Source organism: Diabrotica undecimpunctata, chromosome 8 (assembly GCF_040954645.1).
Source record: "Diabrotica undecimpunctata isolate CICGRU chromosome 8, icDiaUnde3, whole genome shotgun sequence".
NCBI lineage: Eukaryota > Metazoa > Arthropoda > Insecta > Coleoptera > Chrysomelidae > Diabrotica > Diabrotica undecimpunctata.
In genome coordinates, this window is record NC_092810.1 from 94,863,863 (window position 1) to 94,880,491 (window position 16,629).

The 16,629-nt window shown below is 30.9% G+C and overlaps 1 protein-coding gene and 1 long non-coding RNA gene across 4 annotated transcripts in view; one reads left to right on the top strand and one right to left on the bottom strand.

Moving 5' to 3' along the window:
* Window positions 1–16,629, bottom strand: part of LOC140447774 (uncharacterized) — a 495,584-nt gene that overhangs the window by 380,529 nt on the left and 98,426 nt on the right. The window lies entirely within an intron of this gene.
* Dyrk2 (Dual-specificity tyrosine phosphorylation-regulated kinase 2) overlaps window positions 1–16,629 on the top strand; it is a 322,813-nt gene that overhangs the window by 222,556 nt on the left and 83,628 nt on the right. For all 3 annotated transcript variants that reach the window (XM_072540631.1, XM_072540629.1, XM_072540630.1), the window contains exons 2-3: window positions 7,098–7,214; window positions 15,442–15,579. In XM_072540631.1, the coding sequence (XP_072396732.1) occupies window positions 7,098–7,214; window positions 15,442–15,579 (255 nt within the window). The remainder of the gene's footprint in view (window positions 1–7,097; window positions 7,215–15,441; window positions 15,580–16,629) is intronic.

Below are 16,629 nucleotides of genomic sequence, written 5' to 3' on the forward strand. Positions count from 1 at the left end.
AGTGGCGATCTTCCTCGGGTTCTTTTACCATCTACCTTGCCTTCAACCACCAACTCTCCATGCCTTCCATTCGTCTGGTAATGTGTCCAAAATACCTCAATATATTTTGGTTGATGATTGTGGTAAGCCTAGTATTGATGTCGAGTTCTGTCAATATTTAGACATTTGTGCGATGTGCTGTCCAGGGTATGCGCATCATTCTACGATATACCCACATTTCAAAGGCCATTATACGTCGTGAGTCGGACTTTTTAATGGTCCAAGTATCTGAGGCATAGGTAGCGATAGGAAAGATAAGCGTCCGTACTAGGCGAAGTTTCGTGTTCCTGGTTATGTCCGTATTTTTCCAGATTTTAGTAAGTTTGACCGTTGCTGATGTGGCTGATCTGGCCATTGTAAGGCGTCGACACATCTCTTCTTCGCATCCACATCGGTTTGTGATAACAGAACCTAAGTAATTGAAACGGCTTACCAGTTTAAACCCCGCTACGTTTCGTATTTCCGGCTGGTTATTTCTAATTCGATCGATTATCATCACCTTGGTCTTCTGTACATTAATTTTAAGTCCATATTCACGACTAATAGTATCTAGTCTGTTCATGATGTATTCAAGGTAATTTGTTGATGATGCTAGTACTAAAGTGTCGTCAGCATAGCGGAGACTGCTGATAGTTCGGCCTCCGACTGATATTCCTCCTTGTCAAAAAGGTATTCTACTATAATTTTATCGCATGAAACTTGACATTAGAAGGACAAAACAATTATTTGAATACTCGAATAATTCGAATACAACTGTCGCAGCATTAAGAACACTGTCACAACATTAAGAACATCAAATTATACTACATATATATGTACCAAAAATACACAGCTTTCACCCAAAAGCACCCTTGTGTTTAGTGACTAATTCACCCCTTTCTCAAAAACTCAACCCTTTAAATGGTAGCACTCCGCGGTTTTTTTTTATATTTGGTGGCCAATAATCATGAGTTACTTTTAGTAGTCTTCTTTTATATAATCAATAGCCTATATGAGCCAGTAGAGATATTTTACCGTTATTTTAAAAGTATAATCTTGACATCTTTTTAATACAACAGGGGTCGTCTGCTTATTATTTATTACTTCTATTCCTTCGATTCTTTAAAGACTTTTTAAAAAATGTTTAACGTAGAGTTAACAGTGCAACAAGCACGTATAGTGCTTATTGAGTGATGTGTCAAGTTATAAAAAAAATGTAGAATCTGCTTTGTCAACCATTTTCCATCCACTCCTGAATGTAGGTCTCTCCCAATTGCTTCCATCTTTCTCTATCTTGCGCCAATCTAATCCACTGTTTGCCTGCCACTGTTCTTATGTCATGTACCCATCTTTGTTTGAGGTCTTCCCATGCTTCTTGTTGTCGTCCTTGGTCTCCATTCCAGAATTCTCCGTGTCCACCTGTTGTCATTATATCGGGCTACGTGACCTGCCCAGCGCCATTTCATTTTTGCAATTTCTTCCACAATATCCCTAATCTTCGTTCTACGTCTTATCTCGGTGTTTCTAATCTTGTCTCTTAGTGATATTCCAAGCATGATTCGTTCCATTGCTCCTTGCGTTGTTTCTAATTTTTTAGCAGATTTTTTGGTAAGGGCTACTGTCTCCAAGCCGTAAGTACAAACTGGTAGTATGCATGTGTTATACACCTTTTTCTTTAAGTTTACAGGAATGGAGGTGTTTTTCAAGATATATGCTAATTTGCCGAAAGCGCCCCATGCCAGTTGTGTTCTTCTTTTAATTTCAGCATCTTGATTTGGTTTTCCTAGTTTGATAACATGACCTAGATATACATAATGTGCAACATTTTTTATGATATGATTTTGAATTGTTATATTTGTCTGGTCTCGGCTCAGTATTTTTGTTTTGCTGTAGTTTATTTTTAAGCCTACCGCTCCTGAAACTCCATTTAATTGTTGTAACATATTATTTAGTTCTTGGATATTATCGGCTATTAAAACTATGTCATCTGCGAATCGCAAGTGGTTTAAGTATGATCCGTCGACGTTGATACCCTTATTGTTCCGTAGGTTCTTAAAAATGTCTTCTAGAGCAAGGGTAAATAGTTTGGGAGAGATGGTGTCTCCTTGTCTTACTCCCCGTTGTAGTCTTATGGGATTAGTTTTTGTGCTTTCGTCCAGCTTTATCTGTATGGTGGCATTTTCATATATGTTTTTAATTATGTTAGTGTATCTTCAATCTATACGTGCATTTTCTAGAGATTCAAGCACTGCCCATAATTCGATGGAATCGAATGCTTTATGGAAATCGACGAACGCCATATGAATTGGAACATTATACTCGATGCATTTTTCTATCAGTGAAATAGAATAATTTTTAAATAAAAATCTTTTCTGAAATAAAACAAAACACTATTATGTATAAAAGGGTCAAATTCGTTTAATTTTTTTTTCATCTTTTCTAATAATTTCTGCATTTTTCTTTTATTACTTTGAGCTTGAACTTTGGCTACTGGCTTGTCAAGAACATTCTTCGACGCATAATAGATTTTTATTTTTGCTTTTAATTTTCGTCGGAGTGTTGTTGAATTGATGACAAGCTGTCACTAATTTCAATATCATCGTTGTTGTTGGCATATTATAATTTTGTTCAATGAATTATTTGAATTTGCATTAATATTCGTAATAAAGATGAGACGAAAAGTTAAAATATGAGGATTTAATTTTTTTGAGGATTTAAGCAGGACAAGTACTAATTGTAACAAGGGAAAAAATAATTTTTATACATTAGTAAAACTCACGAATAAGTTATCCATAACAAACTCTAGAAGACTATTGAAAAAAATTATGTTTTCATTAGTTTTGTTTACGAGAATGATAATTTACGCTTGAAAATAAGACATAAGAGTTAGATCCGAACTTAAATTTAAACAAAATTTTCTAAGAGTTACTACTCCTTAAAATCTATCAAAATTCAAGGTCAAGAGGAACGCGATATATTTCATAGACTGCAATATAACTTCTCCTCACAAGTACATATAAAAACTTCCAAGTACGAGTAATCCATATTAAAAAGCAAAAACCCTACCGCTAAACAAATATAATCTGCCTCTCGACTCCCCCCGAGAGAATTGCTCGTTAACGTAGTTTCATGAAGTCACGTGGTCTTTACTGAAGCTCAATGTCGAGGGTGTATACTAGGGCGCCAACTGACGGATAATTAAAAAGAAAATCCTTGAGTTAGAGCACTGCGTTTCGCGTAGGCTACATGTCTGAAACTCTTTTATGTATTCTCGCCATAGAAAAGCAGTGGTGGGTGCTTCATTTTTTATTCTTTTTAGTGGTGTTACTGTCAATTATAGAACAAAACCGTTTTTCAATGTTTCGGTATTAATGTCGGTTGGAGTTTTCAAAATACAAAAATTATAAAAATTTTGTTCTTCAGCTAACTTAAAAAAATCTAGTGATTTATCTCTCAGTATAAACTGTTATGCCTGAGACATGACTAATTCAATGACAGTAATGCATATGAGTTATTTTTTAAAAAGTGCAAAAAGAAAGTGCGCCACAAATTTAAGTAAGTCTAAATACCAATATTCTAACATTCATAATTTTGGTACATATTCGTATTATACCTCTATAATGTTTAATAACTAATTTAAAATCTATACCACAATCTTAGTTTATTTTATTATTTTGTGCACGTATTATGTTATTCTTAATTACTTAAATTTTACATTTTAACCTTCACATTATATCACATCAATATTTGATCCCTACTCTCTAATTTCTCCTCAAAAGCTTACAAAAACGTATCTTCTTATAGTTAACGAACACGGTTATTACGAGGTTTCGCTTATAACGAGGTACATTGGATGTCCCGTGAAATTTCTATTGAACTATAACCCCCTATTTTTGGGGCGAGCAAATTTGGTTATAACGAGAGAAAGTTAGATCGGAAAACGTATTTTTTACGTTTTTGGTCCGGCCGTGGCTATAAATAAATACCCTTTTTAACTGCCCCGTAATAAACTTAACTGCCGCCCGCAATCAACATCTTTACAATAAATACAACTGTTTCACATCTTTAGAAAATTTAATAGAATGATACTGGACAATTTAAAGTCGTCAAAATGACAGACTTCGTCTAATTGCAGAAGCATTAGTTTATGTTATCCTTGAAAATACGCTTTATACATTATGTAGTTGGAAAAAAATGTAACTACAGATTTTTTGTTTTAACGTATATCATTGACAATCAAAGTAAACAACTCTTTTTTGTTTTAATGTATTTCATTTTCATTGAAAATAAAACTTTTTTTTCGCCATTCAAACAATTTTTATTAGCATCTTATATTACTCCGAATGGCTTCACTATAGGAAGTTAATGTTCAGAATACTACATCTTCATATCTATGCACAGTATTATTGTTGTCTGATATAACGAGATCGGCTTATAACGAGGTAATTAGTCTGCCATTTCAGTTTTCGTTATAGAGGATATATATATATATATATATATATATATATATATATATATATATATATATTGTTACATTGTCTGCATTTTCTTCTTGCTTTATTCTCTTCCTCTGCAATGATGTGACTAACGTGATCAAATCAAATCAATTCTCTGCTAACAAATTTTTTCTGGAAGCTCGTCCACAATTGATTCTTGGAGGAATTTTATTTCATCATCTCCAATTGAACGTTATCTTCGATGAGTGGTACTTCCATTTTCATAAGGGTGACTGATATGTAAGACATAAAATCTAACTGACATTTTGGTTCTATTTGCCACGTTATATATTTTCCATGCATTCACAATACCACTATCAATCACATATATTAAAAGAAACTGCCACCATTTCTTTTCTTTTATATTCACCACCACCAACAACAAATTAACACCACCCATATGTTGATTATACTCAGCTATCACTTCTGGTACAATGATTGGTTGCAACTGTCAGTACAGAATTGTAATTTCATCACACTTTGTTCCGTAGCATAATAAAAATAGTAAGATGATCTTTTTTTTTATGTTCGGCACTCTCCATTGTACTATTACAAGTACGGTTTTTGCAGATTGTCCCAGTAGCGTAAAATCATTTTTTTTTTTCAGCAAACCAAATAGTTTCTAAGATGAGAAAAAGTTATCAAAAAATATGCAATTAATAGATTTGCCTTTACCTGTCTAACAGTGAACTGCACTCTTAATCGTTTAGAATTTAAATAAATAGCTAGTTATTATTGACTCCCATTTTGGATAATTGTGTCAAACTGACCAAATACAAAATTTAAATTATTATCTAAATTCGTCGGCACCAAGTAATGCGACTCAGCAGCACCTTCTTCCACGAAATCCCAACGTTGCGTAAACATAACAATATTGAAATAGATTAGGTATGCAAAACCCAAAGAAGATTTTTGAAATAAAATGTTACGATCTTTCCTACTGACAGATAGATAAATTGATAAACTGATAATTTCATAAGTATAATTTTACGTTTGTACAGAAATAACATCGACAAACATGAATTTTTTTTTCAATTTTTTCAATGTTAAAAAAAATAAATAAAAAATTAAAATAAAAGAAAAAATATATCACTTTTGAAATATTTCCAAATATTTTATTAGATTTGTACTTTATGTTTTGTTTTAAATAAAATTAGGCAGCAAAAATGGTATTTAAGTCGTGACATATTAAAAAAATACATATTTAAAAATGTTGCGTTTACGCAACGTTGGGAATTAATGGGTTAAAGCAGAATCACTAGATTTTACACATAATGGTGTTACTAATAAAAAAGAATATAAATTAAGGTGCATCATTTGAATGCGAAAAAACACATTTTTAATGAAATATATTGCTCATGTCATATCATGCTTATATTGAAAGAACGCTATAAATTAGACCAAAAATTTAATTGTGAGTTATTTCCTGGTTTTGCTGGTGATCTTGACTGGAATTTGGAATTATCCATTATTCAAAAAATATTAAAAAAACTAACACGAATAAACAATAAACTGATTTTGATCAATATTGCTTCTATCGATGACACAGGAAACGGATGAATTACGGTTCCTGTTCATTCCTTCATTTTTAATTATTAATGATATTTACTGTAAGTAAATTTAAATAAATAATGTATTTCGCAATTTAACCAAATTGTATTACAATCTATAATATTTATTATAGTTAAATTAATATATATATATATATATATATATATATATATATATATATATATATATATATATATGTACTGTGTCGTACTATAGTGTCGTTACTATAAATAGATTGTAATATTATATATATATATATATATATATATATATATATATATATAATATTACAATCTATTTATAGTAACGACACTGTCTAAATAGAAAAACGATTTTGCGTGGGTGTAGCTCAAGCCTGTAGAAATCCTTCAATAGAGCAAAATTGCTATTTTAATTTAAATTTTGAGTTACATTAAAGACAAGTTAAATCAAATTTCCGTGAATGAGTAACCTGATTCCGTACACAAATTGATACCGTTTTTATTATAAGCACAAGACATTTTCTGTCTGGATTTACTGGGGCTCGAGGGTGGCAAAATGTTTCTGCGTGGGTGTTTGTAAATGATATTTACAAGGGAATACGCAAATTCGATCAGACGGATCTTATGTAGACTTCAGTGAGGAAGAATTATCATCATAATTCTGCTAAAGGGATGTTTATTTAATAATAATTTTACGATTAGGGCATACTGAATATCTGGAGACTTTATTTGTTTTATTACGTACTCGAAGAAGATAAAATCGATATTTATGCTTGTTGCAGAAGATCCGTAAGCTATTAATAATATATTTCTATTAGTTACTAAAAAGACTAAACTAGACCAAAATAACTAGAAAAATATGGCCTATTTGATATATTATTTGAAAGTTCGTGTTTGACTTGTGTGCTCATAGATATTTGAGCGATTCATGTGGTGTCATGGCTTTAACCTTAGAGTTTAGGGTAAATAAATGTTCAGAACTATTCACATTATACATAAACATTAAGAAAAATTATTTGGCATAAATTTTTCAACTCAATTTCTTTTTCAGAGTCCTGCTAATCATCACCAAAAGGAAGTTTTATCTTCTAAACCCAGTCAACATTTAGTAAAAGTATCTTCCCGAAATGGACCACTTACTTCAAAAGCTTCGCTCACGTACTTAAAGGTAAGCAACTTAATATCGTTTTCTAACCTAATATTCTTTTGAATGATTTAATTTTTTTTTATGTAGAACATTTAATTCTTAGCTGAGCGCTTTCGGCTTACATAACCATCATCAATGCTATGATCAAATTAATAAAGTACCACTACTAAAGAATCCCATTGATAAAAAATATAAAATACTGTTTAAAAGTTAAAAAAAACTTCATTTCTTCAAAAAAACATCCAAAAGACAGCACATTTAAATCAACAAAAAAACACATTCAAATATAATTAGTACTTATATATTTTATTTTAAATTATACAAGGTGTTTCAAAAAAAGGTAACCCCGTCTCTAGGGTAGGTAAAAAACTGCAAAATAATTGGGGATTGCTTAGTAACAAATTTTTGTAACGCCATCCGCCATTACACATTTTTTACAATTTTGCCGAAACTACTGGCAACATTGTAATGAAATTTTATACGAATATGTTTTGGAAGCTGATACATCCCATGAATTTGTTTTTATATCTTATTCTCATAGAGAGCGCTAGTTACACGGATCGTACTAAGTATTAGCCAATATAACTTTTTTAAGAGTATAATTAATAATCAAAAATGACCAGAGACAGAAATCTATGGACACGGACCGTACACGATATCACGACTAACTACTACATTCATTTGACCGAAGCCAAACCTCTCCATTCACACAACATTCCCTCCAGGGGGCCAAAGACTGACGAGAAAGGCCTAATAAATACAGTAGAGTACTTGTATTTATTTTATCAAGGCAATTTTAATTTCAGTAATTTAAAAATTTTTATAAAAATATCAAGTCTTTTTGTAAAAAAAATGTTTATGACGCACAGAATAATTTATATCGGGCCTAAAACACATTTACAAATCAACAATCAATATCATGTCTATCTGTTGAACGACATTCAGAGTATTGGTTTTGTTTACTTACTTATTACCGTATTCATTGAGGAGATGTGTTCGAACTGTCTAGACAGTTGATTAAAGTGAAAAGCTTATCTTTATGGGCTACAACTTAAGGATAAAGGGATGTTAAAAATCCATTATGGATTGTAAAATGGTGTGAGTAATACTTGTCAATAAGGGAGTCAGGATCTGTCCATTGCTTCGAATAAAATTTTGATGAATACGAGTATTCTGCAGTATATAGAAAGTTTTTGTTATTAAAAAATCGTGTATTATTATCATTTATATTTTGTGTTTACCATTAGCCATTTAGTATTGAATTTTTTGACAGTAGACTCACAATGGAGTACACTTAACATCAGACGACAATAAAATCTATTCAGTTATCAAAAGAATAAAACAATAACATAAGAACATTTCGGATAGAGTAACAAAGAACATTCTTTGAAACTGAGAAAATTAATATCACTTGCAAAAGCAAGAATAAATGATTAAAAAAATTCTTGAAAACACATAAGAAGAAACAATATTTTTTTATTTTCCAAGTAAAGATTTACAATGTGTTATGTCTGGACAATAATAAAATTTGATTATTTAATCAGATAAATTAATATGAGCCTTAACATGATGCCAGTGGTAGTACCATTCTATTTAAATTTATAACAAATTAAAATTTAAAAAATTGTCTTATATTTTAAATAACTTACTTACTAAATTAATCTAGTAAGCCCAAGGGTTTGTGTCTCGTAAGTATTTTCACTCCCCTGCTGTTGTCCAGTAGGTATACCGCACTAGAATTTTGGTGAACCTCCAACCGCTTTAAATCCCTATCACTTCATTTTTTTTTTCGCATACAACACAAATGCCGCGGTATTCATTGAGCCGTTAAGCCATAGAGCTGTTGCACTACTTCATTGTGGTATGTCTTGATTACTTAGGTGTACAGATGCTGATGTCTGACGTGTAATTGTAAAAGTTACTTAGTTTGATATACTTTCATTAACCCTGATTCGCGATTTACTTAATTACATCTGAATGGTGTTTAAGTGTTGCTAAGGAGCACTGATCAGAAGAGGCTAGGTCAGACGTGTATACAAGGTATAAGACTAGACCAAGCACACTACCTTGAGGTACGACGGTGTTTATAGGTTGTCTCAATGCTGTTATTGCCGTACCGTATTTTATCTGAAAGTGTCTCTCTGTAATGTAGGTTTTAAATATTTTATAGTATTTAGATGGTAGTTGTTAAATATTATGTAGCAAACCTGTATGCCACACTTTATCAAAAGCTTGTGTGATGTTCAAGAAGACTGCAGAACAATATTGCGCTTTTCCTCCAGATCCTGATTTATGATATTAATAACTCTGTGCACTTAATGAATTGCAGCGTGTTTTTGTCGTAAACCAAATTGGTAGTGAGGAACTAAGCAATTTTCTTCTAGGAAAGAACTGAATTTCTTTATTATTAATTTCTTAAGAATTTCAGCAAGAATTGCCAATAAACTAATGGGCCTATATGAAGTTACGAATTATAAAGATTTGCCTATTTTATGGATGAAATAACTTTCCATTGTAAAGAAAAATATCCTAATTTTAATACAGCGTTATAAATTTGTGTGAACAAGAGGAGCGTATTTTGTGGTAATTGAAACACAACAAATTCAGTAATTAACTCATAACCAGGAGCTTTTTTGTATTAGTATTGAGTATTGCATCAATAATTTCGGTTGTACCGAAATAGGGAATAAACAATATAAAAACAGAAATGAAGGTTGATATCAAATAAGTAATGAATAAGAAAAAACAGAAAATAAGAGAAGCCAAAAGAACATGTTGTTATGTCAAATTAGGGAATGTATCATATTAAAAATTATCACATTTTCAACACCTATGAGGTTACAGAAACTCACGGGAAATCGCAAGAAACGACAGCAATAGTGAAAAATGTATGGCGCGATTATAACTAAAAAAAAAAACAAAAGTTAAATAGATGGACGTAATATATAAAACTATATTTTGGCAAAAAAGTAAAAAACCAGAAGATGATGAAAAAATCACGGTACTATAAATAATGAAATATATACTTTTTTAATGTCCTATATAAGACGGGACACATTCAAAACCGACTTAGCTCCACTTTCGTAAATAAAATTAGTAAATTTCAAAAATGTTAGTTTGTTATAATTCTAAACTATATTTCCACTTTATACCTACATCTTAAAAAGCATACGTTATATTGACAAACATTTATAAAAAAGTAATAGTTTCCTTGGCGGCCCTCTTTTTCGACAGAGTTATTGAACGGTGATCCCAAACAAAGAAAGCATTGTTCTTAAACTTTCTTCTAAAACTGATTGACAAGAAACTTTTCCGAGTGATTTTTTGCCCGATGTCTAATAGCAAAGACATTGTTCGACCTACACAATCACTTGTTCGTGCCTTATACGATCGATAAATGAATTAGAGTAACTACCCACACGATATTCTACACGCAAAAAAATTACAGTTTAGTCGAACCATTGCGTTTTTTTTTTTTAATATGCCGGAAGAATTGGGCCGAACGGTAAAAGTACTCATAAGGATTGTAACGAAATTCTGAGATGGGATAACATCTTCGTGTTTATATAACAGCAATTTTTTTAAGTAATCGTTTCGATAGTCTTCCTACGTACGAAATGTCTGACAAAGCCTGTAATTTTATAAATAAAAAAATTGCTGTTATGTTCTAACGTTTTCTTAATTTGGGTAAATAGGTTAGATAAAAGTATTTAATTATATATATTTCAGTAATTCTGATTTCTACCGCGCACGTGACAATTTATTGATATTGCTAAATTAATAGAATCGTGTGAATATATTAACAAAAGGACACCTTTTCTAGTTGTTTTATTATTAGCAATACTACAATTGAAACACTTAAAAATACTGAATAAATACCGAAATACTAAAATACTGAAAATATTAGGATCAAAGCAAGAACTTAGAGAATTAATTTACATAAATGACTTCTAATAAATTGAATTTTAATTACTATTTAAATGGGAATAAGCCACAATTAAAGGTTAAAATACGTTTATTGACGTTTCAATTTCCACTTCGGAAATGGTTCTCAAAATACAAACATTAATAAATTAAACAAATTTTGTTTTTTGTTACTTAGTGAAAAATTCTAATAATTTAATTTTATCTGACTCATCTATATTGACAATTCAGACATACATTATACATTTTAAAGTAGACGACTTTAAAATGATATTGCCAATATTGTTGAGTTGCGTTCCTGGGACGACTTTACTTATGAGATAGTTCATTCGATTACATGAAATCAACTTTAACTTGAGAATATCCGTCAGAAAAGATCATAACATGTAATTCGTCTTTAAAAAGACAAATACATGCCATGATGACAGTAAAAATTCTCCTGTTAGTGATTCCATAGTAAATTATGAGGGAAAAACCAGGAAAAAACCTCATAATACTATCTCGACATGGTAAGTATTTGATCGTGCATTTAGTTTACCTTCAATAAACACCAAATTCCGATTTTATATGTTTGTTATTTAAAAAAAAAAATGATGTATTCTCTAGATGTTACTGACTTACCAATACTGGTATTTTCCTTTTAATAACTTCCTCTTTCAATATGGGTAATCAGATCCTACTACATTCTGCCGAGGAATTCGCGACACAATTGGTCTCATTTAGCATAATTGGAGCCGCTTCTTTGATTTTTTATAATATATAAAAATACCAGTATTGGTAAGTCAGTAACATATAGAGAATACATCATTTATGTTTTTTTTTAAATAACAAACATATAAAATCGGAATTTGGTGTTTATTGAAGGTAAACTAAATGCACGATCAAATACTTACCATGTCGGGATAGTATTATGAGGTTTTTTCCTGGTTTTTCCCTCATAATTTACTATGGAATCTCTAACAGGAGAATTTTTACTGTCATCATGGCATGTATTTGTCTTTTTAAAGACGAATTACATGTTATGATCTTTTCTGACGGATATTCTCAAGTTAAAGTTGATTTCATGTAATCGAATGAACTATCTTATAAGTAAAGTCGTCCCAGGAACGCAACTCAACAATATTGGCAATATCATTTTAAAGTCGTCTACTTTAAAATGTATAATGTATGTCTGAATTGTCAATATAGATGAGTCAGATAAAATTAAATTATTAGAAGAATTTTAAGTAAGAATTTAGTAACAAAAAACAAAATTTGTTTAATTTACTAATGTTTGTATTTTGAGAATGATTTCCGAAGTGGAAATTGAAACGTCAATAAACGTATTTTAACCTTTAATTGTGGCTTATTCCCATTTAAATAGTAATTAATTTAAAATGCCACAAGAAAATAGCTTCAGAACAATATAAATTGAATTTTAAACTAACAAAAAACTGAGAAATGTATGTATAGGAGCATTAACAAGAACAAACTGAACAAATTTACTGCAGCAGGGAAAATTTTGTCGTTAAAATTAATGTAGACGCGGTACGCAAAAATGTATTTACAGCAACAGTAATAAAAATGACAAATCTGTAAAAGTGTCGACTTCATATAAACCATCTAAATATCTAAAGTTTATGAAATCAAGTGTATCAAAATTCACATACTGACAACAGAAAATTGGAAATAAAACTACTCTTTTTTTAGAGTAGCAATGGTCGAAAATATCTTTCTACTTTTGCATTTTGATGTTGATACAAAACTTGAAGACAGAATTTTAGTGATACATTCAAATTAGAGTGACATATTAGTACAAAACAGTGCCAGTTTTTTCTTTACCATGTAGGTGTGGCTAAAAAAGGTCCACATGAAACATATCCTTTTATTTTCAACTATTTGAAGCAAAACATACCTACCACGGTAAAAGGAATTCATCTCTACAGGAACGGCGGTGGTGGCCAAAACAAAAACAATGTTATGGATCCGATTTTGCCTTGCGCTGACTGACACAGGAAAGTTTGAAAAAATCGTCCACGATATATCATAAAGATTACCTCACACTCCGCAATAGTTCAAACCTCAGGAAAGTATTGTTGGCGATCAATAGCCATGAATTTGGTTTTGTTGTAGTTAACCATGAGTCTAAACTTAACACTTTCTACCTCGAGTTTCTTTAATACGTTGGTAATTTCTTTTGGAGTAGACGCTAGAAGTGTAGTGTCGTCTGCGAAACGTTCGTTAGATATCTTGACACCCACTAAGCTTTGACCTTTCTTATATACAGGTATGATATTGGTATTTCTACAATCCTCAGGCCAGACGCCTATAGTATTTCTTAAGAAATATAATATTAAGTACACCTAATTACTTTTTAATCATAGGATTTTTTCTTTTTGTTCTCTATGTGTCAGAGTTAAAACACACCAGTAAAAGATGACAAACTAAATTTTTACTATCTCTACCTAAATTTTTAAGAATTTTAAAATGTATTTTGTCCACTATTTTATATTTTATATGTGTGTTATTAATGTTGAGTGTCTATGCTTTTACAAATAATCTCAACGACTAGTAACTTGCAAAATTTTGGTTGTCAGAAAAATACGAAGGAAAAGGAGAACCGAAAATGAGTTTATTTAACAGCCCTATAGGATAGGAGTTCTCTTGTAATATAGATCTCAGATTTTTTAGTCCCTTGTCTCTGAACTCGATGTGTGACAAGTTGATAACCCTAGTTTTCAGGGCCAAAACAAAATTTGGTTTCATCTTAGATGGATGTTGAGAATGAAAGTTTATAAAACGGTTACTAAAACAAGGTTTACGATACCACTCCGTATTAGCATGCCATCATTGCCACGATGGATTAGCATGTCTTAAAGGGCCTCTAGTATTTCTTAAGAAATATAATCTTAAGTACACCTAATTACTTTTTAATCATAGGGTTTCTTCTTTTTGTTCTCTATGTGTCAGAGATAAAACACACCAGTAAAAGATGACAAACTAAATTTTTACTATCTATACCTAAATTTTAAAGAGTTTTAAAATGTATTTTGTCCACTATTTTATATTTTATATGTGTGTTATTAATGTTGAGTGTCTATGCTTTTACAAATAATCTCAACGACTAGTAAGTTGCACTGAAGATTTGTGATATTTTATAAATATTTACATTTTTTTTTATTATTACAGTGTCTTGAAAAAGGAATAAAACCATTCCGAAAGCTTGACAAAAAGTCATAAGAGTGTTTCATTAACATCCCGGCCAATTTTCTGATGCAACCGTAATAAACTGTGTTGTCTGTTTATATTGAGAGTCACTAATATCCAGTATTTCTTATAAATATATATATATATATATATATATATATATATTTATATATATATATACATATATATATATATATATATTATATATATATATATTATAGTCCTGGCAATTATTTGAGTTTAGCCTGCAGAAATTCAGCGGCAATTGCTCATAATGTGTCTAATCTTTGTTTGCGACTTTAAGACATAAAATGTGATTTGAGTTTATTGAAAATTTTTTATTAAATTAAACATTCTCTTATAAATACGAATGTAATAAAAACTTAATACATATTTCTAAATGAAATCTGTTTTCCATCGAGTTTTCAGCCTTAAATTATCAAGGATTTTTTCCTTATATCTTACAGTTACATAATTGGAATGAATATTTATGTCAAGTTTTTTTATTTTGGGAAATTTTCTCTGTGAATACAATTTATATTTGTATGATCTCCGATAGGAAAAGAGTAGGGTACAACGACCAGTGAAAAAGGAAAAACTGAGGAAGAAGAAGATCTCTGATAGGACAACACGTAGAAATTTAACTAGGGAAGTTGATCTCATAGGAATAGGATTAAAAGCGAAGAAGGTTATGACCGTAATAAAGCATAACAAAAGTGCCACAAATAATCTTTCAACAAGAGTGGATCAAAGAATTAGTCACAAAATGTCGAAAGTAGTACGATGATACTGATAAATAATATGGAAGATTTGAGAAAAAAGTTGCTCGGATACAGTGTTGATAAAAATTTTAAGGAAATATTACAACAGAGATTCTGTTAACCAAATATGACATTCATGAAAAAGTTAATATGTTGACCGTTGACACACATGCCAAAACTTGTGACATATAGAGTCTGTTGAGATCTTTATATAAAAACAAACGAAATAAGAACTATAATTATATTAGTGTAATTTTTTGTATTTTTCATAAAATTTTTATTTTACAGAAAATATTTTTTAAATAAAAATTAAACTTTTTATAATGTCTGACAAAGAAATAATATCATTTTTCTTATCGATTCTTCTGTATTTTCAGGCTGTACATAACAACAAAGACTTTTCGTCGTCGGATTATGGCTCATCTCATTTGCATCAGACGAGTAGTTCATCGAGTAAACATCTAAGCACATCTTGCCATAACGGCATCTCCAGAACTTCTTTGATATATACAGATGTAAGTATTGCTAGATATTCAGTGTAAAGTGTCGACACGAAGACAATATGTCTTTGTAAGAACAAAGATGATAATCTTCATAAAAATTTAAAAATATATATAAAATCTAGTAAATTTTTTCTAAATAGATTCACGGTGTATCCATATTTTTATGAATTTATTAGGAATATTACAGACAAACAGCACTGATGGATATGATCTATAAGATTTTTTTGAAATTACTGACAAAAGGAAATATTACGCGCCTTTTAGAATAGGAACATTAGTTGTATAATGTATATGCTTTATAAATTTTTGAGTGCAGTTAAATACGAACAGTGAATGTATTATTTACACAAGTTTCACAAAAGATTGGGGGGTCGGGGGCTTTACAAAAAATCTGAATATTTCGATTTCCTGCTCTAAAAATATTTTTGGATTTAATCTTGTTTTTTTAGTGCAGTCAGATATGAAAAGAAACGTAAATCATTATTCTATGGAGACACTGTGGTTTTTAACATCGAGTAAGTGGACCAGATATACAAGTGGACCATAACAAGACACCACGGGAAACCCATCCTTCCCTGTCCGCGGCAGAGCTCGAAGTGAGCTATTTAGCTAGTTGCGGTAATAAAGTGAAGTTGCCTCTAGCATGTCCATATATTCGTCAGGGAGTTCGTTGCCGGCTGAGGTCAGCAATTTTTTCGGAAGGAAGGGTAGTTTTCTTTTGGGGTGTCTGATGAATACATTGCTGAATGATGAAAGTTTTAACTATATTTTGGACTTTGAAGTTTTGGCCTCTGATAGTTTTAATCGTTTAACTTTTACTCAGAGAGGAGAGCCTTTCATTTTTGGGTTGGATATTCGATAATAGATGCATGAGGGCGGAGGGGTAGTTGTATCTTTTGTAATTTACTTAACGCCGAATTTTCCTATTCAGTCCTAACAGGAGAAACGAAGCGTGGGGAGACGACGTATATCTTGGCTGCGCAATTTAAGAGACTGGTTCCAGTGCACATCTAACCAATTATTTAGAGCAACGGCTTCAAAGATACGAATAGCAATGATGGT